An 18799-nucleotide genomic window follows, 5' to 3' on the forward strand; every position below is an offset into this window, starting at 1 on the left:
TAATAATAATAATAATAATAATAATAATAATAATAATTTATTTATTTGGATTTCTATCCCGCCCTCCTTAAAATCTGCCTCCATTCCTGAGGACTAGCTAATGTCACTACCATCTTTTAAAAGGGTTCCAGAGGAGATCCAGGAAATTACAGGCCAGTCAATCTGACATCGATACCAGGTAAGTTGGTGGAAACTGTTATTAAGGAGAATTAGTAAGCACATTGATGAACAAAAACTATTGAGGCTGACTCAGCGTGGGTTCTGTAAGGGAAGATCTTGCCTCACTAACCTGTTAGTGTTTTTTGAGGGAGTAAACAAACATGTGGACAAGGGGGACCCAATAGATATTGTTTACCTTGACTTCCAGAAAGCTTTTGATAAAGTTCCTCATCAAAGGCTCGTAAGTAAGCTCAATAGTCACGGGATAAAAGGACAAGTCCTCTTGTGGATCAAAAACTGGCTAATTCATAGGAAACAGAGAGTGAGTATAAATGGGCTATTTTCTCAGTGGAGGGTGGTAAGCAGTGGGGTACCACAGGAACCAGTATTCAATCCGATGCTCTTTAACTTGTTTATTAATGATTTGGAGTTGGGAGTAAGCAGTGAGGTGGCTAAATTTGCAGATGACATGAAGTTGTTCAGGGTGGTGAGAACCAGGGAGGATTGTGAGGCACTCCAAACGGATCTGTCAAGAATGGGCAAGTGGGCGTCAATGTGGCAAATGGAATTCAATGTGCCCAAGTGCAAAGTGATGCACACTGGAGCCAAAACTCCTAAATATAAATACACATTGATGGGGTCTGAACTGGCAGAAACTGACCAAGAGAGATATCTTGGGTCGTAGTAGATACTCACTAAAAATGTTGAGACAGTGTGCAACTGCAATTTAAAAAAATCAATGCTATGCTGGGGATTATTAGGAAGGGAATAGAAAACAAATCATCCAGTATCATCATGCCCCTGTATAAATCAATGGTGCAACTTCATTTGTAGTACTGTGTACATTTCTGGTCACCACACCTCAAAAAGGATATTATAACATTGGGAAAAGTACAAAAAAGGGCAACAAGAATGAGAAAAGGATTGGAACACTTTCCCTATGAAGAATGGTTAAAATGCTTGGGGCTGTTTAGCTCGGAGAAACCACAGCTCAGGGGTGACATGATTGAGGTTTATAAGATTATGCATGGGATAGAGCAGGTTGAGAAAGAGGTACTTTTCTCCCTTTCTCACAATACAAGAACTCATGGGCACTCCATGAAATTGCTGAGTAGTCAGGTTAGAACAGATAAAAGGAAGCACTTCTTCACCCAAAGAGTGATTAACCCATGGAATTCACTGCTACAGGAGGTGGTGGTGGCTACAAGCATGAACAGCTTCGAGAGAGAATTAGATAAGCATATGGAGCAGAAGTCCATCAGTGGCTATTAGCCACAAGGGATAGATAGGAACTCTCAGGCTGGTGCAAGTGATGCTCTTTATTCTTGGTGCTTGGGGGGGGGCAACAGTGGGAGGGCTTCTGGTGTCCTGGCCCCACTGCTGGACCTCCTGATGGCACCTGGTATTTTTGGCCACTGTGTGACAGAGTGTTGGACTAGATGGGCCATTGGTCTGATCCAACATTGGCTTATCTTATGTTCTTATGTTGACTAAATTCTAATGGGTCCTTTATGGAATTAGAACTCCTTTTATGATTATTTGTGTTTATTCAGTTGCCTTGAAAAGTGGAAACCCTGGTGCTAAACACTACAAAATTATATCCTATCAACAGCCAGTGGAACAGCTGATCTTTGCTGTGTTTCCCTTCCCTCAACAGTTGCTTCCAACCCTGGAAAGTAATTTCAATGAACTGCAGGACCTGAATGTATGAATAGCCTTGCAGACTGTGCAGCTGCTGTGAGAAGTGGAAATGGGCAAAATAGCTGTTCCATCAACAGACTGCTGGTGATGGAAGAGGTAATAGGGCAATTTTGCTCCCTTGGCCTCCCCAATGAAGCCACCCAACCCACATGAATCCAGTTCTGAAGGGTCAGAAGGAACAACAAGAGTGGAGAGCAACACAACTAAGATCTGAAACCCTTCTTTTCAGGATCAAAACTCTGGTTGTTTACAATTTGACTGTTTACTTTGCAAATTGCCATTGTCGCAAACATTCCTTCTCTCATGCTATAACTAGTAATGCAAACCATCTTGTCCAGTATGCATTTAATCTTTTGTTATCATTGACACTCTAGGGGTGATCAGCCATGTATCTCAGCTGTTCAAAGGACATCCAGACTTGATCATGGATTTCAATATCTTCTTGCCTCCTGGCTAGGAAACTGAAATGTAGACCAGTGACCCAGTGAATGTAACAATGCTGGGGCAGATTCACCAGACACCCACACACAGTCTACAGCCCCAGCTTCAGCTACAACATCCATCTCAGCCCTCAAAAGAGTTGACCCCTACTCCAGCCCAGCCAACCTCACAGCTACTATCTGCCAAGATCAGTAAGGTCAGTGAAACAGAGGTGTCCTTTTGCTTACAGGTAGGAAAGTATGTGGTTTAAATTTTTTGGGCTGAGAAGCCCCTTCCAGGATGTAGATTCTAGGTGCCCTTAAAGGACACAGGTGGGTCACAATCTTATGTGCCTGGCACAATCCACCTCCAACTTCTCCTGTACAAGTTCTGTTGAGGGGACTGGAGTCATATGGGATTGATTTTCCTCCTCATCCACCAAAGTGGCTAGGGCCAGCCCTGCTTCTGCAGCTGTTTCCACTAAAACATCTTCTCTTTGGTTTTAACATATTGAAATAGGTACGGTGGGATGGAATGTGTGCATGGAAGATATAAGTAACTGGTACCGACTATGGGGAAAGATCTCAACTAGGTGAACTTTTGGTTCCTTACTCTTATACTACCTCATGGTTTCTAAGCAGAGCTATTGTAAGTAGGGTCGCGAAGAGTCGGACTCAACTGTGCGACTGAACAACAATTGTAAGTGAACCATTCAAAACAGAAGTGTCAAACTCATTTGTTATGAGGGCCGGATCTGACATAAATGTCACTTTGTTAGGCCATGTGTGCCATAAAATGTAACACAAGCACCAGAGATATAAACTTTATAAAGATGATTTCAGATGTTGAATGGCAATAGCAGGCATGATTGTGTTAAGTGTGATATGCAGAGGCGTGGAAATATCAGCATTGGTAATGAGACAGGAAACCTAGGTCTCAGTTTGTTACAGGAGGATTCAATCCACAGGATGCAAAGAATAAATGGAAATAAGTCTCAAGAATTGAGCAATGACTCATAAAAGCACATACCCTCCCGCAATTTTGTTAATCTTTTAAGGTGCTTCTAGACTCTTACTCTTTCTACCACTATTTGAAACTACAGCATTCAAAAATCAGTGGGGGTACATTTTAACCTTCCAGAGCATTCAGTTGCTGACCTAAGATTAGCAGTTCTCTTACAAAGGAATTTCAAAGGGAGATTAGAAAAAGAGAGTGCTGAATTGCAACTGATCATGAGGCTCAAGACAACGCAAACTCCTGGATTGAATTAAGACCTAGGTTTCTTCTCTCATTACCAATGCCTGCTATTGTCTTTTGGCGTCTGAAATCACTTCACTCTCCAAGATATAAGGACAGATGGAATCACATTTCAGCTGTATCTGAAGAAGTGAGCAGTGACTCATGAAAGCTCATTCCCTGCCACAAATTATGTTAATCATTAAGGTGCTGCTGTACTCTTGCTCCCTTTCACTAATGAGGAATGCAAGCTGTGGTGCTAAGTTTCTCTCCCCCCCATCTGTTAGAAATGGAAAGGGGGATCTGTACAAGTTCCATGGGATGATATCTCTCTCTCTCTGTCTCTCTCATATACCTTGAATAAAATATTTTTGGTTCTTAAACAAAGGACTCCCCCCTCATACCTGGAATAAAAACATTTTGGGGTTGTAAACAAAGGACTGTTTTTCTGGGGTGCTCCCTCCCTCCCTCTGAAAAAAAAAGTGTTCTTCTACCTGGAATAAAACATTGCTGGTTTTCTTAGAAGTCCCATGAGATGCCATTTTCTCATCTCTCTCTGGTTCTTCCCCCCCCCTCCCCGGAGGGGGAGAAGGGAAGAGCCCTCAGCCAATTGAGGGAAGGCTTCTTTTTCTCCTATGAAGCAGGAACTAGGAGAAAATGGCCAGAAGGAGCTGCAATGATAGATACAGGAAGCAGGAAGCAGCACAGAGTCAGCTGCTTTTGGGCCAGATTGCAGCTCTGTGCAGGCCTGATCTGGCCTGCAGGCCGCACATTTGACACCCCTGATCCAAAAGGTGCCACTGGACTCAAACTTTAGCCAATGTGGTAATAATTATTTTGTTTAATCTTGCTGTTCACTTGCAATTTTAGGTGGAGAAAAGCAATGTAAGCTGCTTTTGGTCCTCATTGGGGGAAAAGTAGGTAATTATTAAGTAAACAATAAAATAATTAATAATATTAGGAAAGTATTCACTAATGCAATGATGTATGTGGAATCCATTCACATGGCAGCACTGCAGTAAATCTCTTATTGCTTAAAAGAAATATAAGATCCTCAGCAGTGTTTTATTCAGTAATGAGAAAATATTAGCATAAATCCAAAAGAAAAGGATACGCAAACAGAATTATATTTTATAATATGAGGAAAGCTGCAAACATAGAAACTTCGCCCTTCTTCCATCTAGGTCTCATATTTCTTTAAAACATGCCAGGTTTAGTACATGTCATAACTTAATGTCTGAAACATTTTCAGCCAGTTGTTGGCTGAAAGAGAGAACATACTTCATAACTAAGCATGAAATACAGAATAAGTAAATACCACAAAAATTATCTGAATGTGGACAAAGCACACTAAATCCTTAATGACTCTAAATTCTATTTTGCCTGGGAACTTGCAATTGCTGAAAAATGAAGTGGTTGCTACCTTGTTTGTTCTATGAAGTTGACAGGATTTGGTTTGCTTATGTGGTTTTGAAATGACTTCACCGCTCCCAGTTCTGAGTTTATTTGCCTGATGTTTACATATCCCTGTATCAGATAATTAACAGTATTCTTTTTATGAGATCCCTGGTTAATTCACTAATATCATTATCGGAGCTGGATAAGATCCCAGCTTCTTGAACCAACTGATGTGAAAATTAATCTGATCTGTTTAGTGATTTGTGCTTAAAAGTAACAATATAATCTCCAAGGCAGTTTTAGGTCTAATCAGAACTAGTTCTATTACTTCTCTGTGTACAGCTAGTTTGTTATATATGTGTGTGTGTAAGAGAGAAAGAGAGAGAGAGAGAGAGAGAGAGATTGCATTGTTCACTGGATGCTTTTTGCTGTTTGATTGCATTGCTTTTATAATTTGTAATCCACTTTGAGTCTCAGCAAGAAAGGCAGGCTATAAATAAGATAGAATCTCTGACCTTTGAATGAACCATACCAGCTGAAGTGCTATCCAGTTTTGGCTTATTTTACAAAAAAGATCATCAGTTTCTAATGGCAATAAGCTTTAAAAAACTAACATTGATAAGCCACCGAACTACAATAAATATGAACTACAGGAAAAACAGATATCCAGCATGATACTAAATGTAAAATTCTGAAATAACTTTCAATAGAGGAGCTGTTCTATTGTCACTTGATTAGGAAATACCCACAGAGTACAGTCCTACTTACAGCAAGTATGGCTATGAGAATGCCTGCAGCACACAAGACAGCATCGTTGATGGTCTCTCCACTTTTCAAGGGATAGCTGATACTCTCATCGTTACAGTAAAATCCTCGTTCATAGGGTGCAATTGTGCTTGTTTCAATGATCAGAAATGGGAGTCCAGCTAGTAGGGAGAAGAACAAGAGAAACAGAAGAGTAATCAGAAACTCAAGCAAGCACTGAACAATTTATGGCATCTGCAACAGAAATCACTGACCAGTGGAAACATATGAACACATGGAAGCTGCCTTATACTGACTCAGCCCATCAGGATCAGTATTGTCTACTTAGACTGGCAGCAGCTCTCAAGGATTTCAGGCTGAAGTCTTTCACATCACCTACTGTCATATCTAGGGTTGCCAGCTATGGGTTGGAAAATACCTGAAGGCTTTGGGGGTGGATTTGGGAGAGGGTGGGGTTTGGGGAGGGGAGGAACCTCAGCATGGTACAGTGCCATAGAGTCCACCCTTCAAAGCAGACATTTTCTCCAGGGGAGATGATCTCTGTCAGCTGGAAATCAGTTGTAAAGGCAGGAGATCTCCAGGCCTCACCTGGAGGCTGACAAACCTAGTCAGATCCTTTAACTGCAGATGCCAGGGATTGAACTTGGGACCATCTGCATGCCAAGCAGATGGTCTACCTCTAAATCATGACCCCTCCACTGGGAAGAACCCAGTGAAGATATGCAGCTCAACTTTCCCTGAAGGACATCCATATATACTTATCCATAGACATGTCTATCCAACAAACAACACCTCTAACAAATTTTCTTTCATCATAGAGCATAATGGTGACAAGGTAGTAGATAAGTGGAAATTCCACACACACACAAAACTGAAAACAAGCCTTACTACTTGATCACAGACCATTAAATGCTCTCTCCATAGCGTTCAACAGATCGAAATGACAGCTGTTAAATGTATGCAATATTATTACTATTATTGTTAAAAAATAGTATCACTAGATACCATAGTAGAACTAAGAGACTTGTCAGCATGCAGATAGTTCCTATTATTCTGTCCACTGCTAATGTGATAACTAAATAAAGAATACATTTAACTCAGATATTCTTGTTTTCATGCTTCCTTGTGGAGGAAGCAGGGCCTTGTCTCTAAAATCACACTGAACTTCAGAGACACTCAGTGGTTCTGGACAGTGAAGCGCAGTATAAATTAAGAGATGAGCCCCTTCCCTTACCCCAAGGAAGAATGGCAAAATAAACCAGGACAGATAAGTGACAAAACTACAAACAGTCCCCAGATCTAGAAAGGTGGATAGCCCAGCAAGCCCAATCTTGTCAGATCTTGGAATCTAAGCAGGGTCAACTCTGGCAAGTACTTGGATGGGAGACCTCCTTGAAATACCAGAGGTGGGAGGCAGGGGCAGGATTTACTCAGCCACCTCTCTGAATATCCTCCAGGCCCCTAGTAGGGGTCAGTCACCAGAGGTCACCATGTCTTCCAGGTCCACACACTCACACACATGCACACGTACACACATGCACATATAAAAATACCAAAAAAAAACCCCAGAAACAAAACAAAACCACAAACAGGCCCCAGATCTAGAAAGGTGGAAAGACAGTGAATATTTAATTATGTCACTGATATGCTTACTCTGACTAGATTTAAAACAGGGGTGTCAAATATAAGAACCAGGGGCCAGAACAGACCCATCCAGGGCTCTTATGTGATCTGCGACCAACTAGTGCAAGGGAGGGAACAGGAGACTGCTTGGGGGGAGTGGGGGAACCACTCTGTGGCTTCAGCATGGCAGAACAACCTCATCTGCAGCAATCAAGCAGTGTGGGGGCATCTGCCCAGTGCTGAACCACTGGCTCTCAAGTCTGCCCATATGGGTTTTCCTTTGTACCCCCCTGCCACTCCATGGGGCATTGCAGTGAGGATACACCAACTGAGAGCTTACCAGATGCTGTTCTTTACACATTTTAATATCTCCAGTACCTGGCGTTATGTTTATGGCACACATGGCCCGGCCCAACAAAGTGACATTTATGTCATATCCGGCCCTCGTAACAAATGAGTTCGACACCTCTGATTGAGAAGTTCAATTAATTTAATCTCAGACTTCCCCCGAATTCAAAGTTTCTCAGATGTTTTCAAAATTTGAAATATCCACGCAGCCAAAATTTCTGCTGGTCGTCATTAATTTTTTTGTATTTGTATATGAATGAAGGCAGGGATAAACTTTACTGTATGGGAAATATTGTCCTAAAGAGTCATAAGAAAACATTTATCTTCACATTTTAAAACAAAACAAAACCTTCTCTTTATACTTTAACATGGATAAAAATGTTTGAAAGGTGGCTAAAAAGGCATTTTTTCCAGTTATATCCTTTTAATGTTAGTCAATTTAGCCATGCTGATCCACACTATAGTAAGGTTGTGACTTGTATTGTAACATGCTTTAATTACATGGGGATATAATCGAAAAGAACTCAGAAACTGTGGTTGATCCAAACATCAGCAGCTTGATTACTAACTGAGCCAGACCATTTTACTAATTAAACACGAGTTTTGAAATCTTTATATTGGCTGCCTAATTCATTTACTAGTTCAAGTCAGATCTGGAACCCACATACCTGAAGGACCACCTCCACCCATACAAATCCATGTGGCAACTCCATTAACCTCAGCAGGGTCTGCTAGTAGTGTCTGGATTGTTGGGTATATGATAGTTCATTGATTGTTGTTTAATGACTTACTATGTAGTACTTTTTCTTCTTTGTATGAGAAAGGTGGGGTCAACAGGTCCAAATCAATCAATCAATAAATAAAATACTGACCACTTTCAAAATGATAACATCATCTTAAAAGTGAAGTAAAGATAATTCGAGCAGGTAGAATGCATTATGGGGGGGGATTTACATGCATTATGGGGGGAGGGGGAGAAAGAAAAGGGTACCAGAAGAACACCAACAGAGTGTTAGCAGAAGATGGATTGTATGTGAAGTAAGTAATAAAACTGACTTTTGTATTAATCAATAACATTAAAACATTAGTTTTACAAAATAATGCTATAGGATATTTCTATTTTTAATGTAGTTTTTTTAAAAAAATACATAAAAGTAATCATGAACAGATTTTGGAAATAAATGTGTATTTTGTTCTGTTAGTTTGTGACACTTTTTACGGATGAACTATAATTACTGATCAGATGTTGACCTAGATTTTTTTTAAAAAATTAGGAGGGCACCTTTTATGTATGCTATGAGTTCTTTTGTGAGATTACTAGAAATTTGCTGTCATTTCTAAGTGTTTTTCAGATTAATCTGACTTTAATCTGACATTATATAAATGTCAATTTGTAAAAAATTACAGAACACATTGTTATCATTAAATTTTGGCCAGTAATCTTCTACTGTGGAGTGCTTTCTTATAGAGGGAATAAGTGGTAACTTCGCAAATGATATAAAAAGGCTAACTGTATAAGAACTGCCTGTTTGGCAACATGCTTGTAAAACAGTGAATAAGTGTTTCTCTTCCAACCAATCTCTGTATTTGCAAATCAAATATATCATGCAGATCCAGACTATCTTCATTCTACTACCTGAAACATATTGGAACAGTGCCAATTTGTACACAAAAATCTCTCTCCTGAGCCAACAATAAAGGATATTAATAGCCTGCTTTTTAGATCCCTTAGTACCTCAATGAAAAACTGCTGCCAAAAGGCTAGCCCTGCACAATGCGATCTGGTTTCACATCCACTAGAAGTAGCAGTTTAACAGTCAAACTTTGCAAAGTAACCATACCATGGTTACGTGGCTTATTGTTATTGTTCCAATTCCTCTTTTTAATAGCTTTCACATGACAGGTCTGTAAAACACATGTTCCCTCAAACAATAAAACATATCTGAGAGCAAAATCAGACCATTTAAAAAAGAGAAACAAAAAGGGAAGGGGAGGGGCAGAAAGAGAATAGTGTTCCTGTACATTATGTGAATTCTGAAATAATAAAGATTTGTTTTCCCTTGATTCACTGAGCAGCATGGGGTAGTATTTCCACATTTGAATTACTTTCAGGCCTTCCACAACTATATGAGCATGGCTTGACCTATATTGTATATATTTTCTGTAAAAGCATACAGACATGGTTTTGAAAATCTGATGGTTTTGTTTTTTTCTCCTACAAACTTGTGGTTTAGTGGGATATTGCCAATTGAGTTTTGACATTTTTCCAGCACAACAGTAACCTCAGATTCCCTGTTTTCATATGAGAAATGTAAACATACACTCAAGAGCTGAACAGATACTGCTCACAAAAACCCACAACATGCCCTGGACTCTGAGGCCTGGGCTGGAGGCCATGCTCAAGATAGTCACCATCTGGTCCAAGGCACACATTGCCCTTGTAATAGTGTGGTGCCAGGGCTTTCTCTAAGGCAGTCTTGCTTCCAAGAGAGTATCTCTTGGAGTGCACACAGATCGAGGAATTCTGTCACCACCCACAGCTTTTGGCTCCAGCTCTGTCTTCTGGGAATGGTTAGCACTGAGGTTCCAGCATGGAGAGATGCCAATGGCCACCCTGAAAACAGATTTCAAAAAGATACTGTGGCTAGAAATCTAGAAAGAAATGTCTCAGATAAAGATCAAGTGGGAAGGGAAGGAATACCAAAATAGAAACACTTGCTGCATGAATTATTATTTATTTTAATTTATTTATAACATTACAAGTTCACCTTTTTTCCAGGCAACTGGGACTTAAGGTGGATAAGGTGGTGCATGCCCTGGTAACATCTAGAATTGACTACTGCAATGTACTCTATGTGGGCCTGTGCCTAAAACTGTCCAGAAGCTGCAGCTGGTACAGAATGCTGCAGCCCAAATGTTGATTGGAGTGGGTTGTAGGGATCATATTATTCCAGTCTTGTTCCATCTATACTGGCTTCCAATTTACTTCTGGGCACAATTCAAGGTGCTGGTATTGACCTTTAAAGCCCTGTATGGCCTGGAACCAACATAAGAACCAACTTTTCCCATAGAACCTACCCACCCACTCTGGTCATCTTTGGAGGTTGGCCTAGCTATTTATATGCTTCAGTTGGCCTAGCTATTTATTTATTCATTCATTCATTTATTCAATCAATCAGTCAATCAATTTATACCCCACCCTCTGAAGCCTAGATGGATGGCAACTTAAGAAAGGGCTTTTTTGGTCATAGCACCAAGATTTTGGAACTCCCCCTCCCAGGGAGATTTGTCTGTCTCCCTCTATCAGTGGGTGAAGATTCTTTGTTTGTTTGGCACACCCCCAATAACGATTATTGGCCTTCCTCCATGATTCTAGTGTGGGTTTTTAATGTGTTGTATTGTATTATTTTATAATTGTAATGTTGTTTTAATTGTCCTAATGGTTTTATGTGTGCCACCTTGTGGACTGTGATCAGGTGGAATAACAGCATTAAAATCTTTTAAATAAATAAACATGTAAATAGTGAAAAGTTTAAATCATTAAACTATTAAAACTCACAGCAGAAACCTTATAAATAACAATTATAAGATAAGGTCCAGGTCACACTTTCATTTATATTAAAATATTCACCCAAGTATCCTATTTCACTAAAGTCTTCCCCTTCACTATACATGTTGCTGTGACAGTAGGGCTGATAGTTCTCTAATTTATTCTTCCCTATCTAGAAGGTTATAAGTCATAGCCTTGTTCCAAACCATGCCAGTGATCCATCTAGACAACTATTATTAACTTGAACTGCGAGTATCTCCTGCAGATTTCAAATAGTCCTTGATTGTTTTTTTTTTAATCCCCCGAAGGGTAGCTTTATTGATTTTTTATTACACCTACGTGACTACAAAAAGGAAAGAAAAGAGAGGGAGAAAAAATGGAAGGGGGGGAAAAAAATAACAAACTAAAATAACAAACCCCAGGATACAAACAGTATAAAGAAAGAAAACCCACACTATAACTAAAAACCCAAGAAAGTAGGGTCATTAACAGTTAGTATGCAGTTAGTTATAAAGATTAATGCTTTCATTAAGTCAAGGAATTTAGGAGATTAGTTAGTCCATTTTGTTGTATATCTAATTTCTTCTCAGTGTGCACATAGACTTCTTCCAGCTCATCCATAAGTCTTTTTAGTTCATAAGTGCTATTTGGCAACTCTTAGCCGCAAGTCATATGCTTCTCTGGCCGTGCCTCCTTCTGCTCCAAGTAGGTCTCTGTCCGTCTCTTCCAGGTCAGCTGCCTGGCCTCCTCCGTCTTGCTGCTCTTCCTCTTTCTGTCCGACCCGTTCAGGAGAGAGCCTCCGCCATCGCTGAAGCCATAGACCGGAAGTCATAGTCCTTGATTGTTTAATAGTATTAGTTAAAGCTGAATTTCCCAGTCTCCAGGAAGGGAACTGGTATCACATAATGCCATGATGTCACTTCTGAGTACAAACCTGTAAGCAAAGTCACTAATACATTACATGACACCAATTCTACACAGTACTTACCCCACAATGCTCCCAGGAGTGGCCACCGAAGCCTACCTTATTCATTCATTCATTCATTCATTCATTCATTCATTCAATTTATACCCTGCCCTCTCTGCCGGAGCAGGCTCAGGGCGGCTTACATAAAAGTCAAATACTTAAAATAACAATTCTAAAACAGTAATAAAAATCCAAGTAATCATAAAGTGCTTGTAACAACAAGCTGCAAAACTAATAGCATTGCATAGAGATGGCGGAAACAATCATGTTGGGATATTCAAGTGGGATCCAGTCTGTGTTGATGAGCAACTCATCTCAATCTATTTATGCAGCAAGCACAAGCTGCTGATGGTAGTCCAGGGAACAGGGCTTTATCACAGTTCAGTTGTTAGATGTTAGATGTGGCTCCTTGACTGAAGGCCTGGTAGAAGTGCTCCATCTTGCAGTCGACCTAATAATTAATGGTAGTGAACTGAAATGTTTCTGCTATAGCAAAGCAGCAGTAAACAAAGTGGTATTTTCCATACACCTTTGTGTGACACAGCAATTAAAGGGATGAGGTCTATGTCTTGCAGTGATCCTGTACTTCCAAATTTTCATCTTGTGTTCTACAAATCTAGTACTACATATGTTCTGGTTGAGTGTCTGTTCTCTGGTTGTGATTGGCTTTAATGAGATCTTGATTGCATGGATTTCTTCAGATGTGGGGAGGAGGCCAGTTGTGTGGGCAGTGCTGTCCGGTGAGAGGAAGATATCAAGGGCCTTATTATCTTTTCTCACTACAGTTTTAGGAAGATTACTTTTCAGCTGCTTGATTGATGAAGAGAAGTTATGAATAAAATTAATTCTTCACACAGGAAAACAGGCTATATCACTGAAGTTCTAAAATGCCTCTGAATTGTAAACTATTTGTTTGTTTTTTCTTGTAGCCAAGGATTGTTTTGCTAAGGATTTCAGATGAAACCATTGTAGATGTTAATGAATTCATCTCAGCTCTCTAGGAGCCTATGCTGCCATGTATGGGAGCGGGTTATGATCCTTTTATTGGGTGGAAAGTCACAGTGACTTTCTGTCTTCACACTGCTAGGCCCCTGAGCAAAGCTGCCTTTAAGAGCTGGCAGTGCTTTTACATTTTAATAAGGGGTACTACAGCTGAATATAAGCAGAATCTGCCAAGTAAAATTGGTGTACTACATCTTCCTTAATAATAGATTTTTCTGTACCTCCTGGGAATGCTAACAATCCCAGAGACACAAGAGGTGGTTTTAAAAGTGTGCACTTATTGAGCAGCTTGCAATGGGTAGGAAAAGGTTGGATTTAATCCTTTGAAACAGTGGACATTTGAAAACCTATCACTTAGGCAGATGGGGGAAGCACAGGACAGGATAAGCTTTCATTGGCCACCCATTAATAAAGTCATGAGGGATGTGTTACCGTGGTGATCTAATCTGGGAGCTCTGATCTTCTCAGCTAAAAGTTTCACCTTTACACTTAATTAAACACAGTTGCTTCTCCCACCATCAATTCAAGCCATGGAAGAAATATCCTCTTCAGCTGTCTGTAGACACTACCAGTCCAGGACAGAAGAATTATATTCCAGCAAAAATATTTCAGACTTTTAGTGATTACTGCATAGACTTGCTCTGTGGTATATTACATTTATTGTAAGGGACTGCTTACCCAAACATTAAATCTTAAATAAGATTAAATAATAATCTCTTATGTTGCTTTAGATATGGATTGCTTTTTCAAGGGGCACCTATGAGTCAAATGAGAGAAACAACATTCCCCTGGATAATTGCTCAGTATAGTCTTTTGTTTCACCTTGTGGTAACTGATTGTTAAATAAACAATCTAAGTGAAGATCACTATTTAAAGCAAGCACGGAACAATTAAACCCATTATGAAGTGTAGGTGGCTAACTTGCCACAGAACATCTTGCCAATGTAAACAGTGGTTCAGCCCAGTGAGATCAGGAGCATTTCATTCATGTGTCTTCCCACTCAGCCCAGTGGGAGTCCTACTTTACTCCTCCCTCACAGACTTGTTGTCATTGCATGCCACTAGGCAGCCAATCATTTAAATAAAGAGCAAAACAGCCAGTGGTTGTAAACTTTAAAAAGTCTTACATGTTGTTGTGTCTTAACCATTGAAACTCAATGTTAAGTTTGAGACCTCAGCCGGATTCTAATCTGGAATAACACCATTGGCTGAAGCATGTTTTGTAACCAATGAAATGTAAGAGGTCTGTGCAGGAGGGAAGACAAATGATTGGTTGTAATCTATGTAATATGACTGGCTGTTAACTATGTGAGGGTGTGTCTTACATGTTGTTGTGTCTTAACCATTGAAACTCAATGTTAAATTTGAGACCTCAGCCGGATTCTAATCTGGAATAACACCATTGGCTGAAGCATGTTTTGTAACCAATGAAATGTAAGAGGTCTGTGCAGGAGGGAAGACAAATGATTGGTTGTAATCTATGTAATATGATTGGCTGTTAACTATGTGAGGGCGTGGGCTACGCCAGCCTGGGAGAGTTTAAAAAGGAGCTGTGCTCCACTATCTTTGTCGTGTGTCGTCTGCTGCTGTGTGGTCTTGGAAGTTCTCGTTCTCAATAAAGCTGATTCACTTTGTTACTTACTTCGTTGTTGAGTTGCATATTTAACACATGTGGTGTTTATCTTAGTTCCCCACCATCTTTTTGTTTAATTACCTGACGTGACCATCTATTACAGAGGTGTTGAACTCATTTGTTTTTATGGCCAGATCTGATATAAATGTTGCTTTGTTGGGTCAGGCCATGTGTGCCATAAAATGTAACATGAGGTACTGGAGATACAAACCTTATAAAGACGGCTTCAGATGCTGAATGGCAATAGCAGGCAATGATCCCTCTAAGCTGTGGAGTCTTGTGAGCAGAAATTCTACTTTGCGAGCTACTGGCATTAAAGTTGTGAGCAAGCGATTTGGCTGCTGCATCAATTAGTTTGCTCTGGAGCCATCCTTCCTGAGCTAAGACAAAAATGTATGAGCCGGAGACTAAAAAACTGTGAGCGAGCTCACACTAACTCAGTTTAGAGGGAACACTGATAGCAGGCATGATTGGATTAGGTGTGATATGCAGAGGGGTAGCAGGCATGGCGATATCAGCATTGGTAATGAGACAGGAAACCTAGGTCTCAATTTGGTACAGGACAATTCAGTCCAGGAACATGCAAAGAATAAATGGAAAAAAGTCTGATGAAGTAAGCAGTGACTCATGAGAGCACATATCCTAGCACAACTTTTGTTAGTCTTTAAGGTGCTACTGGACTCTTGGTCTTTCTACTGTTATTAGAAACCATGACATTCAAAAACCAATGGGAGAACATTTTAACCTTCCAGGACATTCAGTTGCTGACCTAACAATAGCAGTTCTCATACAAAGGAATTTCAAAGGGAGATTAGAAAGAGAGGCTGCTGAATTGCAACTGATAATAAAGCTCAAGACAATGCATCTTTCTGGATTGAATTGAGACCTAGGTTTCTTCTCTCATTACCACTGTCTGCTATTGTCATTTGGCATCTGAAATCTCTTCAGTCTCCAAGATACAAGGACAGATGGACTTACATTCTAGCTGTATCTAAAGAAGTGAACAGTGACTCATGAAAGTTCATGCCCTGACACCAAAATAACAAATTAATTATTTGCAAGTAGTTACTTGCAAATTATTTGTAGTATATTGAAAAGGCTTACATGAATCGCCGTATTGACTCCCCATGTTAAGCTTGAGCCTGAGTAAGGCTCCTCCGAACCGACATGCTATTGGTTGCTTCACAACAGCAACCAATCAGGACTGCACCAGTTCCATGCGAGGGAAAGACTCTAATTGGACGTTATCCGCACAACCTCATTGGTTGTTTATTGTACAGAGGCGTGGCTACGTTAGCCCGGGAATGTTTAAAAGGAGCCTGGCTCCCAATGTTAAACTGTTCTGGTTATGACTTATTCAAGCGCTTGTTCGAACCTTCAATAAAGCTGTTCACTTTTGCTGAAATCACTCTCAGGATCTTTGTTAGCGGCGATCTAACATTATTCGTATAACTTCAGCAAAGGCTAGGTACTTGGGTTTCATGTTACTGGGATGGAGACCACCATGCCCAGATTCTGTCTCTAGGTCTGCAATAACTCTTTCTCTAGCTCAGCCATAACAGAGGAACCTGACCACAGCAGCGCTTCAACAGCAATCACAGTAGGAAGGCATGCTACAGGGCTGTTGCAAGGATTGCTGAGAGAATACCAAGTGAAGCACTTCCTTACTAGGCAGATGCAGAAGAGCCCTGGGGGTTGGAGTACTAACAACAACAACAAAAACCACCCTAAAGAGTGAGCACAATGCAAGGCAATGCTCTTGAGGGTTTTTGTTTGTTTGTTTGTTTTGCAAGGGAAATGACATACCACACTACTACTTCCTGTGGGTAGGGGGAGCCTGGCCCCAGCAACACAATCTGGAGAGGGCGGGCACTGCAGCCTCCTCCCACAAAATCCCTGGGACCTCTTCTGCCATCTCCATCCCCTGTCAAGCAGCCTGGAGGAGCTGAGGGAAGTCCGGAAGGGGGAGGAGTACTGTCTGCATGGAAGCAAGCTCTGTGATAACAGAGGAGGCTGACCACAGCAGCCCTTCAACAGCAACCGCAGTTGGGAGCATGCTACAGGGCTGTTGCAAGGATCGCTGAGCGATTGCACAGTGAAGCACTTCAGCCATTTATTAAAACAAAACACCCAAGCAAGGAGTAAGTGCAACACAATGGAAATGCTCAATTTTTTTCCCAAGAGGAATGACATAGTGCACTCCTGCTTCCTGGGGGGGGGGGAGCCCAGCCCCAGCAGCACGATCTGGACAGGGTGGGCACTGCAGCCTCCTGCAAAATCCCCAGGACTTCTTCTGCCATCTCCATCCCAGAGGAGCAGAGGGAAGCCTGAAAGGGGGACACACCATGCACTTGACTCAGTGGTGACCATAAATAGAACACATTCGTTTGTTAAAAGGTTTTTGCAGTGTATATTTATTTGTTACTAGACTTTCCTAACACTGCAGCTCGGGTTGCTTCAACCACATGGAGGCTGGCAACTCTAGCCACCCCTAGGTATTGTTTATTTTAAAATATTTATACCTGGTGTATCCCTGACAGGGTTCTTTGTGTAGATATAGTAATATCCAACCAAGTAGTAGAAATAAAATGACAATTCTTCCAGCCAGAGAAATACTAATGTCGCATTGCTCCAGCACGGCTGCAGTCACATGAGCTGTTTGATCCGATATAGTTGCTGTTCTGTTCTGGATTTAAAGAGCACAATCAGACAGCAACATTTGCCTCCCATTTTTCAGTTGTTGCCACCCCATTCTGCCCTATCTTTGAAGCGGAGTTAATGGACACCAGGGAAAGTCCAGTCTTTACAGATGCCAGCACTTTCACACCCACCATTTCTGGCTGTCTGAACTCCCGTGTTGCGAAGTCAAGCCGTTTGGGAAGTCTGAACCTTCCCTTCCATTTCCGCCTCCTTTTTTTTTTTTTTAACCAAGTAGCGATGTGTGCATAATAGCCCCTGGCGTTGTCAATCACCACTCCTATGTCCAAGTGGCCATGTAATCATTCTGGATTAGAGCCCCTAGGGCTCTAATCCCCCCCTCTCCTGTTTCTGCATCAGAGTTGCTGTTTGAGAGCATCCTATGATTGACACAAGAGTAAATGTAATGATGTCAATGGGACTACCCTCATTTAAAGCTGCACTTTAACCCCCCACCACCACATATTCCAAGGAAGAGAGGCAAAGGAAAGGAGGCTGAGATGGGCCAGAGTACTTGGCAGAGGGATTGTGAAGCTGTCAAAAAGGAGCTGGAGCTTCACATACACACTTATGTGCATGGGTGAAAGACCAAAAAAAGGGTGCCGCAGCAATCTGAACCATCGACCATGGGGCCAGTGCACAGTGTAGTCAGTTCAGGATGGGATCAAAACTTCCCTTTGCAAAATAAAACAGTGTAATTAGAGGTGTGGCCAGATCGCACCAAGCCTGTAGTGTGACTGCAGCCCAGGAGATACAAATTCATAATGTACCAGCACTAAGATAGTAGCTTCCAAACTGATTAAAACTGGTAACTGCAAAATTATGGCTGGCTGTCCAGTCCCCCCACCCCCCGGGCAAAAACAAGGCTTGTTGCTGGTATCCCACAGTTTTGAAATGTTTACTGTGTGAAATACTAAAACTGTGATGCTGGTTCGAAATAATTTCAAGTACTGTTCCAGCTCTTATTGGAAGGTATCCAGTAGAACTCTGAACCAACAGTTTTAAATATATATATATATATAATCATTTTGGTAGGATTAAGCAACATACTGGCATTTTTCATTCCAGGTATACATTGCAAATATTTGAGTGATGTGTAATTTGTACATGGCTAGAGGCCATGGAAATAACTGACCCTTATTTACATAAGAACATAAGAGAAGCCAATGTTGGATCAGGCCAATGGCCCATCTAGTCCAACACTCCGTCACACAGTGGCCAAAGATACCAGGTGCCATCAGGAGGTCCAGCAGTGGGGCCAGGACACTAGAAGCCCTCCCACTGTTGCCCCACCCAGCAC

General features: G+C 41.1%; 1 protein-coding gene across 2 annotated transcripts in view; it reads right to left on the bottom strand.

Moving 5' to 3' along the window:
• Positions 1-18799, bottom strand: part of PLPP3 (phospholipid phosphatase 3) — an 80955-nt gene that overhangs the window by 54706 nt on the left and 7450 nt on the right. For both annotated transcript variants that reach the window (XM_015427432.1, XM_015427433.1), the window contains exon 2: positions 5683-5840. In XM_015427432.1, coding sequence (XP_015282918.1) covers positions 5683-5840 — 158 coding nt within the window. The remainder of the gene's footprint in view (positions 1-5682; positions 5841-18799) is intronic.

Source organism: Gekko japonicus, unplaced genomic scaffold, assembly GCF_001447785.1.
Source record: "Gekko japonicus isolate JY-2015 unplaced genomic scaffold, Gekko_japonicus_V1.1 scaffold2797, whole genome shotgun sequence".
Classification (NCBI taxonomy): domain Eukaryota; kingdom Metazoa; phylum Chordata; class Lepidosauria; order Squamata; family Gekkonidae; genus Gekko; species Gekko japonicus.